This window comes from Hylobates moloch, unplaced genomic scaffold (assembly GCF_009828535.3).
Source record: "Hylobates moloch isolate HMO894 unplaced genomic scaffold, HMol_V3 SCAFFOLD_14, whole genome shotgun sequence".
In the NCBI taxonomy this organism is placed as follows: domain Eukaryota; kingdom Metazoa; phylum Chordata; class Mammalia; order Primates; family Hylobatidae; genus Hylobates; species Hylobates moloch.
This window is the reverse complement of record NW_026652289.1, coordinates 60336370-60356607: the sequence shown is the minus strand read 5'-3', so window position 1 is coordinate 60356607 and position 20238 is coordinate 60336370. Positions and strand designations below refer to the sequence as shown.

Genomic DNA, 20238 nt, shown 5'->3' with positions numbered 1-20238 from the left:
AGAAGTAGCTGGATTGAGATGGCCAGAGCTCCTCTTTCACCAGCTGCTCAGAGGGTTCTTAGATCTGTTGTCTTTAAACGAAATGTTGAAAAGCCCCTTTGGAGTCCTGACCTTGCTGTTTTGGACAGGCCAAAAGGATGAGGTGGACCTGGGAGGCGAGTTCAGGGGCAGGTGGCAATCTTTAGAGGCATTGAGTCAGTGGTTCACAACCCCAGCTGCTCACTGGCATCTCTTTAAAAACTGTTGGCCGGGCGTGGTTGCTCACGCCTGTAATCCTAGCACTTTGGGAGCCCAAGGCGGGAGGATCACCTGAGGTCGGGAGTTCAAGACTAGCCTGTCTAACATGTAGAAACCCTGCCTCTACTAAAAATACAAAAATTAGCCGGGTGGGTTGGCGCGTGCCTGTAATCCCAACTACTCGGGAGGCTGAGGCAGGAGAATTGCTTGAACCTGGGAGGCGGGTTTATTTGTTTGTTTGTTTTGAGACAGAGTCTCCCTCTGTTGCCCAGGCTGGAGTGAGGTGGCACAATCTCAGCTCACTGCAACCTCTTCCTCCTGGATTCAAGTGATTCTCATGCCTTAGTCTCCTAAGTAGCTGGGATTAGAGAGCTGTGCCACCACGCTTGGCTAATTTTTGTATTTTTAATAGAGACGAGGTTTTGCCATATTGGCCAGTCTGGTCTCAAACTCCTGGCCTCAAGTGATCCGCCCGCCTCTGCCTCCCAAAGTGCTGGGATTACAGCTGTGAGCCACCGTGCCGGGCTGGCATCAGTATTTTATAATGTTCTGGTGAGCATCCAGCGTTGAGACTCACTTTCTTTAGTACTGAAAACAGGATGTGCCAGGGTGACTCAGCATCCAGACAACACTAACCCATAAAATGTGTGCGATGAGGCCTGACAGAGCTCTGACTTCCTCACAAGGACTACTTTGATTCTATTTTGGGAAACATTAAATATCAAATTCCATGACAAATATTTCTCTTTCTCACTTTTTATTTTGTTTTCAGTGCCCGGAGCATGAGCTCAGCCCACCTATCAGGCAATCCAGCCCAGGAGACAGCAGGGCTGGCACCTCGACCATCAACCTGGCAGAGAGGTTCTTGTAGCGGGCCATTGGGCTACAAAGCGTGAAAAACTGGCTCCCAAATCACCATTGGCTTTTGGTGTCCCTGTGGCCAGCCCTCCTTTAGACCATGAGGTTCTGAGGGGTATAGACATGGTCTCACCGAGGAGTCTGGCCCAGAAGTTATAGTTTGCCAATAAGGATCTAAAAATAAATGTTACTCTTAGACTCTGAGGTTATTCCTCATGGGTCTGACCCACGGCAAGGCAGGACAGGCCACAGATTCAAGCTCTGTAGTGACAGGTTAAAGAGACACACGGCTTTGGTATCAGAGGTATCTCTTCTTACGCAGCACACTGAGGAACTGATGCATATGATTTAGGAGTTGAGGAATTTACAAAAGTTGGAATAAATTAGTTTAGAACATCTTCAAACTACCAGCAAAGAGAAAAAACATCTGCCATTCTCTTAGCAATGCTCCAATATGCTGGATATGTTGCCTTAAAAAACCCACTAATTTTAGTATGTGCCGTGGACCGAAGCCTGCAGAGGCACGTGCCACATGACGAGAGCAGGTTTTGAGCTCAAGCTTAACCCAGTAGCAGGAGAACTCTGCTATTCTTTCCAAGGAGATTCTAGATGCTTCCATGACTTCATGGAAGGGCCAGACCCAGGAATAAAACACCCTGCAAAAAAGCATGGCAGTAGCAAAACAGGTTTTATTATATATGGAGCCAAGAAAAATGTCAGGATCATATTTCTATAGAGTGGAATAGTGTGAATGTCATATGAATCTATAATTGTGTGAATATCAGCATGAATCATCAGATTTTAAATTCTGATTCTGCACTGGGTAAAGGGACTTGGATTTGTTCCTTTATAAATTAGATTATACATTCCTTGAGAGCAACGAGAGCTTTATACTCACAACAGGCTCCATGGGCCTAGAAACCAGAGTGGCCCATGGAGATTCAGGCCCCGTCATAGCTCCTTTCTGCTCAAAACCTGCACAGGTTCCTATTTCTCTCAGGGAAAGCCCAGGTTCTGACAACGGCTCACTAGGCCCTCTGAAATCTGGCCCATTTCCTCTCTTAGCCTCTGGTCCTGCTCACTCACCCCCACCCACACTGGACTCTTCAATGGTCTGGAAAGCCTCAGGCACACCAAACCTTTGTCTGAGCTGTTCCCTCCCAGCCATCTGCTTGCCAACAACTCCCTCACCTCCTTTCAAATCTCCAGTCAAAGGTCATCTGTCAGGGAAGCCTTTCCCCACCACCCTGTTCATGCTGATTCCATACCTGCCCTCTGCACCTGCTCCACTCCTGCTACCACACTCCATTCTCCCCATAGTTTTCATCTCCTTCTAGTATGCTGTTACTTATTTATTTGTTTATTGTCTACCTCTCTCTCTAGAATGTTGGCTCACGAGGGCACGGTATTTGTACCTATTTTGTTCGCTGATCTAGCCTTGGTGCCTAAAATAGTGTGAGGCACATAGTAGATGCTCAATAAAGTGTTATGTGGACAAAGGTAGAATCACACCGCATTGTTCAGGGGCCCTCTCTGCTTCCCTGCTGTACATAGCTGCCAGGCTCATTTTCTTAACTTGCATATCTGATGATTACACTCCTGTACTCAAGAACCTGCAGTGGCCACCCATGCTGGTTTTAACTACAACATCGTCACTCCCACCATCTTTACATGGCTCACTTCCCACCAACATGAACCCCTTGCTGTGGTCAAAAGGAGCACGTCTCTGAATGCAAATGTTCCTTGACTTTCCCTCTCCTCTGCTGGTTTCAGGGTGGAATGTCTTGTGTGGCACGTCTTCTGTTCACCTCTTTTTGTTGGAATCCCAGGGTCTTCCCAGGACAGGCCCAGTGCCACCTCCTCCTGGCAGTTCTCCTTGGCCCCTCCATGGGGGCCCCTCCCTCTCTTATCCTCACTGAGTTAGGGTTAGGGTGAACACTTGTCACTGCCCTCCCATCAGCAGCCAGGACCCACAGGTTACCGACATCTTTATAAGCGCTCATGTTCATGGCCTGGATCTTTGCCCTTTCGTAGGTGCATAGGAAAAAACATGCATTAAGAATAAACTGAGTGAGGACAGAAAACCTTTCACCTTAAAAGGCACCAGCTGTAGTTTGGGACTTGAATTTGGCAGGTTGGGAAGATCAGAATTTGAGGTGAAGATTGCAACCTCAGCAGTGCTCATGAGTCACTGATGGTTCAAACTACCTGGTGAGTCACACACGAAAAACTGACCAGAGGTTGGTGGGTTGTAAAGTGAGGTCCAAACAGTGAGCTTTATCCCTGTACGAGTCAGTTAGCTTCACAATGAGAAAGTGAGAGCTGGTGGTTATGGGCTGCCTCCCTTGCCCTAGCCATTTCACAAGGGCCTGCTGGGAGTCTCAGGTCTCACCCCGATGAAGGCAAAACAAAAACAGAAAAATGGTCCATTCCTTGTGAGGATGAGTAAGAGAGCCACCTTCACATGGAGAAATGCTCATTTAGGAAAAGCTTGAGCAAGTTTTATCAGCAAACAGAAACATGCTAGTTGAGCAATGACTTAATTGTAAAGAGTTATGAGGTTGGAAAAGTCTTAATCTTTTGAGCCCGTGAAATCACAATACTACTAAATAGTTCTTTTTTTCTTTTCTTTTTTTTGAGACAGGGTCTGGCTCTGCTGCCTAGGTGGCGTGCAGTGGTGTGATCTTGGCTCACTGCAGCCTCTGCCTCCTGGGCTCAAGTGATCCTCCCACCTCATCCTCCTGAATAGTTGGGACTACAGGCATGCACCACCATGCCTGGCTAATTTTTGTATTTTTTGTAGAGATGAGGTCTCATGGCTTTGCCCAGGCTGGTCTCAAACTTATGGGTTCAAGCAATCCTCCCACCTCAGCCTCCCAAACTGCTGGGATTACAGGTCTGAGCCACCGCGCCTGGCCTAAATAGATCTTACACTGTGGATTCTTTTAAAAAACACATCAACTAACCCTACATAAGGTGGGATTATAAGGTAACAGGTCTGTGGTCTCAATGAATGTAGCAGAATTCATATTTATAGGTGTAACATTTAGACATTTAAAATCTAAATGCCTTTGACACAGTCATCTTACGAGTTTAGGCCTTGGCTCAAGAGATCTGGGCGATTGCCTTTAAAATCGGCTAATTTCGGTGGGGGGTGAGCACAATGTTTTGAGCAACAACGTTACTGGAATAAGCATGCAGCCTTCTGCATAGACAACATCTAGGGATAACATTTATCTGGATGAGTGAGTTCTGGTGTGATTTTATTTTATTTTTTTGAGACGGAGTCTTGCTCTGTCACCAGGCTGGAGTGCAGTGGCACCATCTTGGCTCACTGCAACCTCTGCCTCCTGGGTTCAAGCAATTCTCCTGCCTCAGCCTCCCAAGTAGCTGGGACTACAGATGCATGCCGCCATGCCCGGCTAAATTTTTTTGTGTATTTTAGTAGAGATGGGGTTTCACAATGTTGCCCAGGCTGGTCTCGAACTCCTGAGCTCAGGCAATCTGCCCACCTCAGCCTCCGAAAGTGCTAGGATTACAGGTGTGAGCCACCATGCCTGGCTGAGTTCTGGTGTGATTTTTAAGGAATCAGCCTCACTACTCTACAGTCTCAGGTGTCAGATTTGACTGCATTGATGACTAACACTCCATAAGCAGACCCCACCCTCACAGAACCTATTTCTTATAGAGTGTCTGTGGCAGAAGCTATTTTTCAAAGTTGGCTGCAACAATATTCCCCATTCTAAATGCTCTTCTGCAAAATGACCTCGCTGTTCATCCATCAAGGGCAGAACCAAATTCCCTTCCCCTTGAATCTAGCCTGGGCTCAGTCACTTGCCCAACCAATAGAATGTGGCAGAAGTCATATTCCGGGACTTTGAGACTAGGTTATAGGCAGTCTCCCAGGTCCTGCCTGGGCCTCTTGGGACTCTCGCTCTTGGGACGCTCTCTGTAAAACTCCTGTTGCCATGCCACAAGGAAACCAAGCCACATGGCCACATGTGGGTGCTCAGGTCACCAGTCCCAACTGAGCTCTCAGCCAACAGCCAGCAACAACTGCCGGCCACGTGAGAAACTTCAGATGACAACAGCCCCAGGTGACACCAGACTGCAACCACCTGAGAGGACCCAAGAGAAAACCAACCAGCTAAGCCCAGTCAAACCCCAGAATTTTGAGGAATTAAGAAATTATTGTCTCAAGGTACTAAATTTTGTGGTAGTGTGTTACATGGCAATAGATAACTACAATAGCATCTGAGATCTAAAAAAATTTTTTTTGTTCTACTTTTTTTTTTACCGTGCAAATTCGATGCCAAATGCCGTCCGGGTCTCTGTTCCTCCTCTCTGCTCAATGTGGCTGGCAGCTTCCACCACATCTTTTACAGACCTGTAGTCATTGAGGTGAAACTCATGCACCACATCTTCTCCATACTGCACAACTCCAACCTGCAAAGGAGAGGAGAGGGCAACAGAACATTTTGACCTCCTGAACCTTAGAATTTGAGAGTGAGGATCCCCGGGAGTTGTCTCTGTGTGATAATTCAGGAGGGAGGAGGGCTGAGGACCTCTTCAAGAAAGTAACCACAGCCAAATGGAAGTGAGTTCTGCAAAGTTCTGGGAATGAATGGACAGCCTGGTGGCACAAGCAGGGGTGCATATAGAGAATGGAGACTTTGTGATTGAAAGAAAGGCCCAACAATCATGCTTCTTTCTTAGGAAAACAAAAGCAGAGCAGAGAATCTAAGTCCAAAATATTATGAATAGTGTGAGTGGAAGGTCACGGTGTTTACCAAACTCCAAAACTGAGGTTCCTTAAAACTTGTAAGAGAAGAGGTTCTTTTATCCCCATGGATGATAAAATAATGACAATATTAATAGCATCAAAATAAACAAAAAGCTTGAAGACCTATAGTAGGAATGGAACGATGAAACGTCCCTGTTGGAGGAGCCCGCAGGGTTTATTTGGCACACGTGCCCTTCTGATGCTGGACTTTCACCCATGATACCCTAAAGGATGATCTTCTGGTGATGGGGAACTCAGTACTTCACGAGAAAGTCCACTCCCTTTCTAACAGCCCTAATTGTTACAAATAATTTCTTAGATTGATTTGAAATCTGCCATCTAATAACTTCTAGTCATTAGTCCTCACTCAGGCAGAATAAAAGGGAATGAATCTACCTCCTCTTTAGCCAGGCAGTGTTTCAGATATATGAGCCTAGCAGCCCTTACCTCCTCTCCTGCCATCTTCCCTCCATGACCCATACGTCTGATTCTCCGCTGTGCCCCACTCAACAGGGCTCTAGCATCCACTCAACCATTCCCACCTTCTCACTTTTTAGCTTGTCTAAGTCTTCACAGGTGGTGTCTTGTGTCTGACCCATGAAGTGAGCCCTCCCCCAAACTGTCATTTGATGTGCTACACCAGAGAGGAGTGTCCTGAGCTGCAGCGCCCCAGTGCTGGCTGGCCCTACTACCTCTGTCCTCTTACCTACACCTCCTTCGTGCATGCAAAGATCTCGCTTAGACCTAAGGCAGCACCTGCCATGGGTTTGGGTGGCCCTGTTCAGAAGTGGAAAGAGCCCAAGAGATGCTCACCTGGATCTGCCCTGGGCCGATGTAAAACTTCTTCAGGATGTTGATGAGGAAGTGCTGAACCTCCACCCAGGGGTAGATGCTGTTGGAGCCATCCAAGACAATGACGATGTCCATGTAGGTCTGGCACCCTGGGAAGTGGGGACACAGTTACGGCTACCCAAGGAGCAGTGTCTGCGAGTCTCTGATTCTCTGGACAATTGTTCAAAGGACGAATGAATGACTCTGCTCCATGTGTGTAATTCCCTGGGCTGGGAAACTGTCCTTGGGTTGGACATTTATTTGGGCAACATGAATGAGCCCAGGAATTCCTGGCTGTGTTCTACCACTCTGCTGGCTGTTTGAACAAAGCTTAAATTAAGCCTGATCACTTCTATCCCTAATCAGGGACTGACCACTACCAATTGGCCATTGCTTCCAAGGCAGCCAGCACTGCTCAAATCAGTACCTTGTTATTGTTTGTTTTGCTGTAATGAGCAGGCTGGCATTTACCACTTTCAGCCCGAATGAATGGATTTCTGTTTTTAGGAGGGAGATATGATGTCATGGCTAGAAATGTGGGATATGGCATCACACCGACTCCTGGTTTTGGCACTCCCTAGCTGTGTGACCTAGGGTCAGTCATGAAACCTCTCAGCCTCAGTTTGCTCTTCTGTAAAAGAGGCACAATGATAGTAAAGAGTTGCCTAGAGTAATTAATGAGAAGATGCTTCTAAAGGGCTGAGCACAAAGCAAGTGCTCAATAAATCTGAACTGATCATGGTTTCACTTTTTATTTATTTATTTATTTTTTAAGGAAACCGCTGAGTTAATATGGTACTGATATCATCAGGTCAAGCTCTTGTGCCGTTATCTCTGCCTCTGAATATAAAGGTTTCTTTATGCTCTTGTAATATTAATACTAAATTAGGCAGGGAGTGGTGGCTCACACCCATAATCCCAGCAGTTTGGGAGTCCGAAGTGGGTAGATCACCTGAGATCAGGAGTTCGAGACCAGCCTTGCCGACATGGCGAAACCCCATCTCTACTAAAAATACAAAAATTAGCCAGGAGTCGTGATGCACACCTGTAATCCCAGCTACTCGGAAGGCTGAAGCATGAGAATTGCTTGAACCCAGGAGGCAGAGGTTGCAGTGAGCCAAGATCAGGCCACTACACTCCAGCCTGGGTGACAGAGCGAGACTCTGCCTCAAAAACAAAACAAAACAAAACAAACAAATAAAAAAATAAATTAAAAGGAATAATGAAAATCAACAAAGAAAATTAAGAAAACATTGGCCATAACAAATATTTAAAAAAACCCTCCTCTTTTAAAATCTAAGTAATTTATTTCTGTTTGTCAACAGTTGGAGTTACTTTGAAATATTGCATACACTCTGCATCTGGGCATTGCTCATTTTTATTGGTGAGTTTTTATACTGTTATAAAATCTACTTTATAACAATGCTGCATGAACCTTTTGTGTGTTAACTGTTCCAGTAATTCTTGCATTTCGAAGAGGCAGTATGTCGAAGTCAGTGCTGAGCAGACAGGAAGGTGGGGGTGGCTTCGAGTTGGGATGCCTGTTGCAGGCTTTGTGTTTAGTAAAGCATTTTAGAAGCATTTGGGCAACTTGAATGCTCCGCCACTTCTTGTCCCACCTGCATACTGCGTACAGCATGTGATGACCTGACACTCCTGGCCTGGCAGAGCCTCATACATTTGTCCTTTTCTGGTTTAGTTCGGCTCCACACATGTGAACTGAGCACCTGCTATGTGCTAGAGCTCTGCATGGTGCAGGCAGCAGTGGGGGTGACCAAGACAGAAATTCCTCGATTTGGAGGAGTTCATAATCTTTTAATGGATTATTTGTATTTTTATTCTTAAGCCAGCTTTATTATTATAATGTATTTATTATTGTTGATTTCTTTCTTACAATTTCACATTTTTCTTTTTAAGATACCTTGGGAACAAACTGGCTTGAGGGCTACGGTTCCTAAACATGGCTGAACACTCCCTCGGGGAGCTTAAAAACACACACACTCACACGCACGCATGCATACACACAAGCACATACTCCTACTGAATTAGGACACACATGGGGGTGCCCTGGAATCTGCATTTGGTAAGCTTCAGAGCAATGTTGCTGGTCAGCCAGGTGAGGAGGCCTCCACCACATAAGGTTCAGGGGCTGTAGGATGGTCACATCTAGGCCTGGAGGGACTAGCTCTAGGGGTGGTGACATTCCCCAGTGGACCCCTCACGTACCCTGACTTCAGGCCTCCTCCTGTGCCCTGGCTCTGCCATTTCCTCTGTCATTTTGTGTGAATAGAATCCACGTCTCCTTATCCCCCAGAAGGACTACCTTTCTGCCCCTGCTGGACTGATGCTTCCTCCTCCTCCCTTCCCCAACCCCATCTGACTCAGCCTTGTTGTCTGGAGGGCGGCTGCCGGCAAGCCAGAGGTGCTAATTCCCGAACCCTCCATAAAACGGGCAGCAGCTGCTTGGGTGATGGTATTTAGTGCAGAGGAAATAGTGAGGCTCAGAGCCAAGAAGTCTGGGCTTGTGGGAGGCAGGGTATGAGCAGTAATTCCCCAGGTTTTCTTGGCAGGTGGGCAATGAGCAAGAGGTTTTATGTTCCATGAGGCTCTGGACGAGCTGGACAGAACTCCCTGCTGTCCAGGAGCACTGATTTGGTGGAACTATTACCAAGGAGATTTCTGTTCTCCCTGTTCCTTCATCTACAGGGCTACTGCATTGCACAACATCAGGGGGCGCCATTCACATGTCTAAGTGAACAATTCCCCCAGAATTGTGCAGTGCACAGCTTGTCTGCTGCATGTGCTTGCCAGGTAACCTCCTATATACCCAGGGTTTCTGCAGTGAGCCTCCCTTGAGGCTGGGATTGTCTTTGAAACCTTAGCTCATTTGCTCCCCACCATCACACTTGGGAGAGGGAGGCCAGGATTATGACTCCCACAGAGGCCCAGAGAGGTGGAGTGATACATTCCAGGTCATCCGGAGAGCTGGGGCAGGGCAGGGCTAGAGTCCAAATGCTGCTTTCTAGCCACAGGTTGTGGTGCTCAGGGCCCAAGTCTCTCTGGACCGTCCACTGCTCAGCTTGAGGTTGCAGATTTGAAGCCACTTACTTTGGAGAGCTGGGGCCACGGTCTTGGAGAATCTGAAGTTGGAGTTGACTCTTGAACACATCCCTGTGGTGTAGTAGGAGCTCCCACACTCGTGAGACCAGAGGGGGCTGCAGGCCTGGGGAGGACAGTGCAGATCCCTAGTCAGTGAGGGGACCTCAGAGAGGATCGAGGTCCAATGGCCCGAGGCCCACTCCCATCCTCCATGACCCAAGACAGACTTCTATCTGAGGGGTGAGGGGGTGAGGGATCTTCTTTGGGTCTAACTGAACTCTCTCTTGCTGCAATGTGTACTAGTTCCTTTGCTTTCAGGTCTAATGGAGAAAAACTAATCTTGGAGTCTCTTTCATTGTTTTTTTAAGGCCCTGTTCTCCATCTCATCATTTAGGAATATGATACTTCTGCAGCCTACCTGCCCACCCTACTCACCCACCCACCACACGGGATCTGGGGAAGCCTTTTCATCTGTGGGTGTGAACCCTTCAAGGGTCACTAGAATAACTCCTCTGTCTGAGAGGTCACCTGAAGGGCCGTACTGGGCAAACTTCTAGGACTGGGTCCCAAAAACATGCCATGGCTCATACTGGGGCAGGGGAAGACAAGAATGTCTGTATTCTTTCTGTGAAATGTTCTACCAAAAACACTGATGTCAGTCGCCATTGAAGGACTGAGTGATGAGTTCTTCTCAGAGTCATTTTCATTAAAAATGAAATCTCAGCTCCATGCTTCCATTGTTATCCTGCTATCAGGAAACCCAGAGCTAAATTTTGTGCTGTAATTTCCTTTGGTTTAGGGGAGTAATTACTCTACTTCCAATCCCTTTCTTTAATTACTTTCTTTTTAAGCCCAGACCTTAAAGGTTATGTTTTATCTGTGTACTTTGTTGAAGCTGCTGTACATAATGTTTGGAAGTGGTGGGGGGTGGGGGGGAATAAAGAATGGATAGATGGATGGGTGGATAGGTGGATGGATAGACAGATGATAGATGGATGGATAAGTGGATGGTGGATGGATGAATGATGGATAGATGGATGATGGATGGATGGATAAATGGATGGAAGGATGATGGATAGATGTGAATGGATGGACAGATAGATGAATGGATAATGGATGGATGATGGATAGTGGATAGATGATGGATGAATGGATGATGAATGAATGGGTGAATGAATGATGGCTGGATAGATGATGGATGGATAAGTGGATGGATGATGGATGGATAGATGATGTATGAATGGGTGGATGAATGATAATGGATGGATGATAGATGGTTGATGGATGAGTGTGTGGATGGATAGACGGATGAATGGATAAGGGGATGGATGATGGATGAATGGATGATGGATGAATGGATGATGGATGAATGAATAAGTGGATGAATGACAGATGGATGATGGATGGTTGATGGATGGATGGATGATGACTTGATGGGTGGATGAATGATAGACAGATGATGGAGGTTGAAGAATGGGTGCAGGAAGGAGTAAATGGAAAGATGAATGATTGCGTGGGAGATCGAGGGTGGATAGGTGTATAGACAGATGGGTAGATGAATGCATGGGTGGTTGGATAGATGAATGGAGGAATGTGAGTGAATCAATGAACAGGTGACTATTTATAAACCAAGGATTAACCTACTCACGGAGGCCCCAGAGAATATATCACACCATTCCTCTCAGACCTTCATACCACCTTGTGAAGAAGAAATGTGATAAGGAGCCTGAGAGGGAAAAGGGAGTAGAGACAAAGCTCCTGATGGATATGTGTGTGGATAGGGCCAGGGGTCCTGCTTTGCCTCTGGCTATGGCTAATGAAGGGCTGTGGGTTGAATATACATCAAGGTACCTCATGACTTTCCCTGGTAGGGCCACTATGTACTCAAGTCCCCTTGCATCCCAGTCATCTTCTTATCTTTTTGTCTTATCTGTCTTGTGATTCATGCCCCAGATGTCTCATTTGTCAGCAGAAATAGACAAGAACAAAGACTGACATAGCACCCCCATCTAAAAATGGGCAGTAATTTGTACTGGGCTTTCTGGGGTAAATTTTCTCTGAAATCCTCTCTTGCAACTGTTTCTAGGAACCATCAGTCTCAGAAGGATCCTGTTTGAACCCCAAGCATCGTCCATATTCAAGGCAGCTCACTCCAAGGTGGTGGCAAGGAGCAGGCAGTGCCAATCCATCATGCTGCCCACACTCACTACCATGTGCAGAGTCCATATGTGCTTGCCTGGGCACAGAACAGAGACCTGTAAGCAGAGCCTGCTGTTGTCTGTCCCCCAAAGTCCTATTAGACATTACCCATTTGCTCGTCGCCTCTCATTCCACCAGAGTGTAAGCTCCAGCAGGGCAAGGTCTCTATTCATTGCTGAATCCCGGTGCCCAGCACTGGGCTTAGCACATACTATGGTAAGTGCTCAGAAACATCGTTGTTTAAATGAATGAATGTTTCTACCACCTCAACCCAGACGTCCCCTTTTCTTTCTTCCTTGCAAAGGCCTGTCTCTTCTTTAAAAACAAAACAGAAACCTCCTCCAGCCTTCTTCATCTAATCCTGGATAGTTGAGATGGTTTGTCGCTCTGTAGCCCTTCCCTCGGCTGTAGTAGTCTGTGTTTACTCATCTATGGCATCCCTTCCAAGTCTTCTTTGGGTGTGTGGTGCAGCCTGCTTCTTTTTTCAAGCCTAGAGCAGAGATTTGACCTCCAGCCCAGAAAACTAGCTCCCAAGGGAAGGGACAGTCCCCCAACAGACTTGTTGGCTATCTATATTTATTCTGGTCCCTTTTCTGGCTGTTCCTCCCTCCTTCGGGGTATGCACACAAACGGGCTCAATTGTTTCTTCTGCCTGGACTGTCCCTGCCAAAACACCCAGGGCCCCGCCACCCAGAATGGCATAAGCAGGGAGCCGGTGGGGGAGCTGCTTCCTGGAGCGCACAGGGCCAGGCAGCTTGGTGGTTGGAGTGGGGGAGAGTGGGTGTACAGGATGCACATGAGCGTGTGTAAGGAGACACTCCACCAGTCCCCACCCCCACCCCCGCCTCTCCTGACCCCAAGCAGTGGCAGGTGGCTCTTACCAGGAAGCTGTTGTCCTTGGGGTTGGTGGCGAGACTAAGGCCGAGGCGCATGTTGTCTTTCCTCTCGGACACGTTGGACAGGGTGACCCTTCCTGGGGTGGGGGGAGAAGCTCAGCTTGCAGCCCCCTCCTGCCCGCCCTCTGCCCAGAGCCTGCTGCTGGTCTGGTCACCCGAGGCGCCTCCCCGATTCTCCCTGACCCTGGGGACCTCTGGCTCTCAGGGTTTACAAAGGCCTTCCCCAGACGTACTCTCAGGACTTCCTCACAACTGCCTGTGAGTTGAGAAAACCGAGTCTCAGAGAGGCCAAACAACCTGCCCAAGGTCACACAGTGAGCACTCACCGAGCCTTCTATCTCCTAGCCCGCAGCTTTTCCTCCTCCAGCCATCCGACTGGAGCCCCACCTCCCCGTGTGCCCCCAAACATGCCATGGCATCCCACCTGGGCTGGCTTCCTCTGTGCAGTATCCCCGCCACGCTTTCCTCCAAGTCGACCCCCATCCACACTTAACCAGTCCTGTGCCCAACTCTTTCCGTGCCTGCTTCTCTGCTCATCTGAACAACCAACATGTGACAGCTGAGAGTTTCCTCTCATGGGTAACAGACAGCCAACTCAACGAGAGCCTTCCAGAGCTACCAGGCCTTGCCCAGGAATGCCATTCTGAAGGTGGCTGCCAAGAGAGGTGCTTAGGAGCTGGGTTATCAGCCTGCTGGGTGTAGGGAGAGGGTCGGCTCTGCGGCAGATTAGAATCATTAAAAATTGTATCGCTTAAGGTTTTACCAGATCATCCTGGAGGCCACATAAGGAAAGGAAGTGAGTCTGAATTCCCCAGAAGTGTGTTGGGGTGTGTGTGTGTGTGTGTGTGTGTGTGTGTGTGCACGTGTACAGGAAGAGGGGGTGGGAGAGGCTGGGGAGCTAGAGTATGCCAGCCCTAACATGCAGTGTGGACAGCTCTGGGTGGCTTCCCTGACTGGGGAAGGAGTAATTTCTTTTCTTTTCTCTTTTCTTTTCTTTTTTTAATTTTCCCTTCCCTCCCCTCCCTTTTCTTTTCTTTTTTTTGAGGCAGGGTCTCACCGTGTCACCCAGGCTAGAGTGGAGTGGCACCATCGCGGCTCACTGCAATCTCCAACTCCCAGGTTCAAGCAATGGGAGGAATAATTTCTAAGGAGGCCTCAAGCAAGAGTGGGTTGCATTGCACTGTGTCGGTGACTGGAAGTGTGAAGAGTCGGCCTGGCTCCCAGGGCACACAGGTCAGGAAGGCCAGCTGGTGCAGGAGTCTGGGGGTGGGCCACTGGCAGAGCCCAGCTTGTCAGACACAGACTGTTTTGTGGACTGGAGGGTGTGGGCAGCTGTGTTTGTTGTTTTTCCTTTTTGGTTTTCCTCAGTTTGAAGCAAGGCTCCTTTTGAAATCTGCCCTTCTTGGCTGTGCTAAGAATGACTGGGCTCGATTTCTCTTTTGTCTGTCCAAACAGGCCAGAGAGAAAATGACAGTAAAGCCCCGGTGTTTCTGAGATGCCTTATCATCTACAAAGCACCGCGCACACCTGCCCTTTCAGGACCCCTCACAGTCCTGGGAGACCCAGGGGTCATCATTTCCATTTTACAGATGAGAACATTGAGGTATAGAGAGGGTTAGTGACTGCCACAAAGTTACCTGCTGGGAAATTAAAGAGCAAGATCTTTAGCCCAGACCATGTGACGTTTCATCCCGAGTCCTGTGTTTTTTCCCATCCGATGGCATCATGGTGGCAGTGGGAACTAGAGGGGCAGCTCCATGCTCCTCTGGGCTGGGTAACCCTCGCCCGCTTCTGGCTAGAATTCTGCCCTCCGTTTATTTAAGGAAGCCAGCCCTCACCACCCTGCCCCTCTCTTTCCTCTCTCTCCCCTGGGACTGATGTTTGTAGTGAAACTGTGCAGCTGGCCGAGACAGAGTGGCAGGGGAGGAAAGATCCCTGTGTTGGAGTTAGACAGACTCAGGTTCAAGTCTTTGCCCTACCCCCCTGTGAGCGGGAGAGACTCACGCCTTCCTCAGCAGGTCTGGGTGAGGGTCCTGGGCCCAAATCTCTCCCCACACAGGGTCTGGCTTTGAGAATCACATCACCACCCCCAGCCCCCGCCTCTCATTGAAAACCCTGACTTTATCCAGGTGTTGGAAGGACAGTGCCAGTGGTAGAGTCTTTCCCACCGAGGTGTGAATGGCTGACACCCACTTAGCCTTCCCTGGAGAAAGAGGAAAGAACATTCCTGGCACCATGCTGCCCAGTGCCTGGAACGGCCGTAGGAAAACCCAGGACTCAGGTTTCCCAGCCTTGCATTTTCCACCGTGGGGCAAAACTGACAGATGTCCTTTCTGCCGTGCATTTTCTTCTCAGTGGAAGAGAGAACCACACCTCAAATGAAGAGTAATGTTCCTCTGTCCCAACTCACTTTGCTACCCACTGCCTCCTAGGCTTGTGCCCCAGCTCAGAAATGTTTTCCAGGGTCTGATGGCTTTATGTCTCCTCCTCCCTCTGGAGAGAAATGGGGTCCACATTGCAACAGAGAAAAAAATAATTGGTTCACAAATCCATGTCCCTGCCTGGACCAGGAGCTTCTCTTGGTGGCTGAGGCCCTGAGCAGACTGCCCACTCTTCCACCACCACCCCAACCTCATTGCCTCTGTCCCAACCACATGGCCTTTCTTTATCTTCTCAAACAGGGCAGACTTGTTCCTACCTCAGGGACTTTGCACTTGCTCCTCCTTTGTCTGGAATGCTCTGCCCCCACCTGTAACCTTCTCAAAAACTATCTGCTCAGAGAGGCCTTCCCTGATCACCTGCTAAGGTAGAAATCCCTCTCCACTTCCATCACCCCCTAGCCACTCTTATTACAGCACCTGGTTTATTGCATAGCGTTGATCCCTGCCTAAAATTATCCTGCTTCCTAATTTGCCTACCTGATTACTGTCCCCTTCCTTGGCCTCTTGTTCCCCACCATATCCCCAATAACTAGCACAGTGTTTGGTACATGCTAGGTGCCCATTAAAGGTTCGGGAACAGATTAGACCTGGAATGGATCCTAAGGGTTGTCGAGTCCAGCCTCCTTGCTTTACACATGAGTAAACTGAGGCTCAGAGAGAGGATGTGAACTCCCCATGGACACACAGCCAAGAAATTGTACAGCTGAAAGGGGACTCCCGCTTGGCCAGTTTCAGAAGCCTGTGTTCTCAGGGCGCTGATGACCGGGAACAATACGCCACCAACCAGGCACCCTCTTCCCTTAGATGATTTCCTCACTGAAGTTTGGGCCCCAGCTATGCTGGGTGTTGAACTTCCCACCCACGGCGCTGATGCAGATGTGGACAGCGGGAGCCTCTGGGACCATGTGACAGACAGCTGGCTGCCCTGGGGAGTTCTTTGGGCTTTCTTTTGGATGCTGACCTTTTCATCCATCAGCTTATCTCTTGAACCTCTGCCATTCCTGCCCAGTGAGACCCTGCTGCCCTTCCCATCCCCCACCTCCCAGGGAGTCCCACCCCACTGCTCTGGGGTAGAGGCCCTGCTCCTCGAAGGGGGGAGGCCCAGGGTCCTGGCCCTAGGGGAGGCCAGTCCTCCAGGGCAAAGCCTAGAATTGCAGCTTATCAGCCAAAATGGAACTTTTTCTCCCTTCTGAGAGCAGAGCAAGCAATGGCCCAGCCACTGTCTGACCTTTAGGACAAGTGGGAGCACTTTAGTGGACTGGTGTATGCGCTTAGTGGATACACGTTTGCACACACATAAGCAGACACACACATGCATGCAAACACACACAAGTAGATTTTAGGAGGGCTTCGGAGGCTGGGGGCTATTCACAGCATCTCCCTTTTGGAGAATATGCCTGAAAGCTCTTCAGTGAGGAAAGGCTTGCACTTCCAAAGGGCAGTGCTGCATGGTGGTTAAAGGGAGGCCATAGCCTGCATGGACTGGACTCCAAGCCCTGCTCCTTGTGAGCTGAGTGACCCCGGGCAGGTCCCCTCACCTCTGTACGCTGTCGTTTCCCATCTGTTAAACGGTAAATCCCATATGGGTGTTGTGAGGATTAAATGAGTCCAAATGTGCCTCACACATGGTGAACATTATCTAAGATATCTGAATGTTAGCTATTGTTGTTATTATTTCAAAATCAGGAAAAAGACAGGAAGTCTTTTTTTTTTCCTCCTGGGAGAGAAAACTTTTAGTTGAAGGGCAGTGGCTGAGTCAGAAAGAGGAATGGCCTGGGACAGCTAGGGCCTGGGTTGATTCCTGGTGAGCCCCTGGCAAGCTGTGTGGCTGTGGGAAAGTTGTCTCCTCTCCCTGGCCTCAGCTTCCTCATGTGTAAAGTGGGGGCAGTGATATCAGCTGGGTCACCTCGTGGGGTAGCAGGAAGGAGTCAGTGTGACCGTGGACATGGGCGTGCATCAGAGCCTGCCTTGTGTTAGACAACCGCCGGCCTCATTGTGAAGAGACCACCAGCCCACGTTACCCAGGTTGAGTTTGGTGCAGTTCCCGTGGATCACTGGACACTTGTACACGTCTCCCGTCTTCTGGTGGCCATTGGTTTCCAGTGGGGCGCCCACAACCAGCCTGGGAAGGAAGAGAAGATGAGCAAAGACATTGGGGGAGGTACTCTTTCCTGGCAGAGGATGGAGCCTGGTGGGCAGTGTGGAGGTGAAGTTGGGTGGGGAGGGTGGGAGGGAACCCTGGAGGTGTGACCACATGCAGACCCTCAGGCTGGGACCACTGTCTCCCTGGGGTAGGGATGCTGGGCTTTCAGCATAAAGTCATGGGACCTGTGGCCCATTCTAGGCCCTTGCCTAGGTTCAGAGATGAAGACCACATGGGCTCTGCAACAAATGGGATGGAGGCAAATCCCTGGTAGAGGAGGGGGCAATGTTTGAGCTGGGTCTTAAGGGATGAATATGAGTTTGTCAATTGATGAGAGAGCGGTAATGGGAGTCGTTCTGACAAAGGAATGATGTTTCTGGAGCCACAGAGTCTTGACCATCTGTCATTACCTGAAAGGGGCCTCATTCTTCATCTTATAGGGAAGCCTTTAAGCTGGTGCCCCAGAGTGGGTCAGGGTGGACAAGGCAGCCAGTGGGCGGAAGCTGCCATGCAGCTGGGGCTCCTGCCTTGAGCCAATGCCTTTGCAACCTTCTTTGGAAAAAGTGTCTTTGCAGATGTAACTAAGTTAAGATTCTTGAGTTGAGATCATCTTGGATTATCTGGGTGGGCCCTAAATTCAATGGCAAGTGTCCTGAAGAGGAAACACAGAGGAGAGACATGGGGAGAAGAGAGACATGAGAAGACAGAGGCAGAGTTAGGAGATGCTCCCCCAAGCCAAGGAGCACCCAGGGCCACCAGAAGCTGGAAGAACCAAGGAAGGATTCTCCCCCAGAGCCTGCGGAGAGAGTGCGGACCTGGTGCTGCTTCAATTCGGGCTTGTGTCCTTCAGGACTCTGAAGGAATGCATTTCTGTTGTTTTAAGCCACGCAGGTTGTGATCATCTGTTGTGGTGGCCCTAAGGAACTAACACACCTGGCTTACTTACTTACATGTATCTAGGGATAAGTGAGCAGCCGCTCCTTCCTGGCCCAGCCAAGCGCCGGTAGCCGTGCCCTGGAGGAAAAGCCTGCGACCCTGGAGGTGCGGCTGTGGACTCATCCCCCTTGATGCTGGGGAGAGTTCTACCTCAGACTGGAGGGTCCCCAGGTCCTGTCCTTAGTGCTCCCCACGGCCCCCTACGCCTCATCTCCCACCCACCAGAGAGCAGCCCCATCACGGGGGCCCAGAGTGTCCCAGGATTCTGATTCTGACCTGCCCACTGGGTCTGCGGCACGTGACTCTGGCACACCTGGGGCCCTCTAGGCCTTGGGTGCTGGTCAGGCTTTCTGCTCAGGTCATATACTAACAGTGGCTAAGAACGGTAATCCTTCCCAGGGACAGCAGTACTGTGTGTGGGAGGGGACACCACAGCCCACAAGAGCCATGAAAGGCGTTCGATCCCGAGGGATAGAGAACAGATGATGGTGGGATCTGGGGCACAGGGACAGGTGGGACTTTCTGGAGCTCTTGAGACCTTGCTCTTCCGGCAGCTTCCCACTGCCTGGTGACATGGCCCAAAGAAGAAGCCACCACACGCCGGCTGACTTAGATGGTTGGGAGGAGGTGGCCGGGAGACTCGGGCTGCACGAGACTTAAGTGGCTTCTTGTAGTCCATTGCTCTCCCTGCCCCGGTCCACCCTGGCGCTGTCAGGAAGGAAAGCCAGGTCTGAAGTGGGAGTTAACAGAACTCTGGTTGAAATTAAGCGTCTATAAAATAAGAGCTGAGGTTTCTCCCCTGGGGAGCCAGATGATGGCAGATTCTATATATATCCCCTTATTAAGCCTGCCTATTTTTGACTGGCAGGAATTAATTGGACCCATAAAATCTGTTTGTCTAGACGAGGTGATTTTTGGCTACTTAATTCTGCAAGTGATTGTGTGGTCAAGGCTGCTCCGTTCTTGAGAGAGAGAGAAAGTGAGAGAAAGAAAGAAAAAGGTCAATAAGAGAACCCTGGGCTCTAAGCTTACTTCTCTGGGGCTGCTCCAGTTTTCAAGGTTAACCTGACACGTGACCAAGTCTTCCTGAGGGGCACGTTCCTCCTGGGCACCGTTGCCAGATGGAGGAGCACCTCTCAGGGTTCCTCTGGGAGAATCAGGCGCAGCATGTTCTAGATTAGAAAAGCCATGGCCAGCTGGGTGCAGTGGCTCATGCCTGTAATCCCAGTACTTTGGGAGGCTGAGGCGGGTGGATCACCTGAAGTCAGGAGTTCAAGACCAGCCTGGCCAGCATGGTGAAACCCCCATTTGTACTTAAAAAATACAAAAAAAATTAGCCAGGTGTAGCTGTGGGCATCTGTAATCCCAGTTACTTGGGAGGCTGAGGCAGGAGAATCATTTGAACCCGGGAGGAGGAGGTTGCAGTAAGCCGAGCTCATGCCACTGTACTGTGACAGAGCAAGACTCCATCTCAACAACAAAAAAAGGCACCGAGAGACAGAAGGGGCCATATCTAGGCAAGCTATGCGCAAAGACTGGTGGCTTCCCAGACGTCATGTGTCCTGGCAGTGGCCGAGATGGGACAATCTGACAGTAAATTCACTAAGTCACTGTGACCTCAAATTTGCAATGAGACCGGTTTTGTCCTTTTCAAAGAACAAGGGCCACTCCCTGGGTCCCATCTCCACTCTGCCAGACCTCATTTCTCTGGGAGTCCATAGTACTTCATGAGGTAGGAGGGCGGGGCTTACTGTCGCCATAATACAGATGCAGAAACTGAGGCCCCAGGAGGGGAGCTGACCCAGCCCCACAGTT

The 20238-nt window shown here is 49.4% G+C and overlaps 1 protein-coding gene across 1 annotated transcript in view; it reads right to left on the bottom strand.

The window, feature by feature from the left end:
- The window catches only part of ITGA11 (integrin subunit alpha 11), a 133431-nt gene that overhangs the window by 50932 nt on the left and 62261 nt on the right, over nt 1–20238 (bottom strand). Inside the window, exons 3-7 of the mRNA XM_032175706.2 lie at nt 17366–17466; nt 12889–12980; nt 9818–9932; nt 6692–6819; nt 5393–5541 (exon numbers count right to left, since the gene is read on the bottom strand). Coding sequence (XP_032031597.1) covers nt 5393–5541; nt 6692–6819; nt 9818–9932; nt 12889–12980; nt 17366–17466 — 585 coding nt within the window. The remainder of the gene's footprint in view (nt 1–5392; nt 5542–6691; nt 6820–9817; nt 9933–12888; nt 12981–17365; nt 17467–20238) is intronic.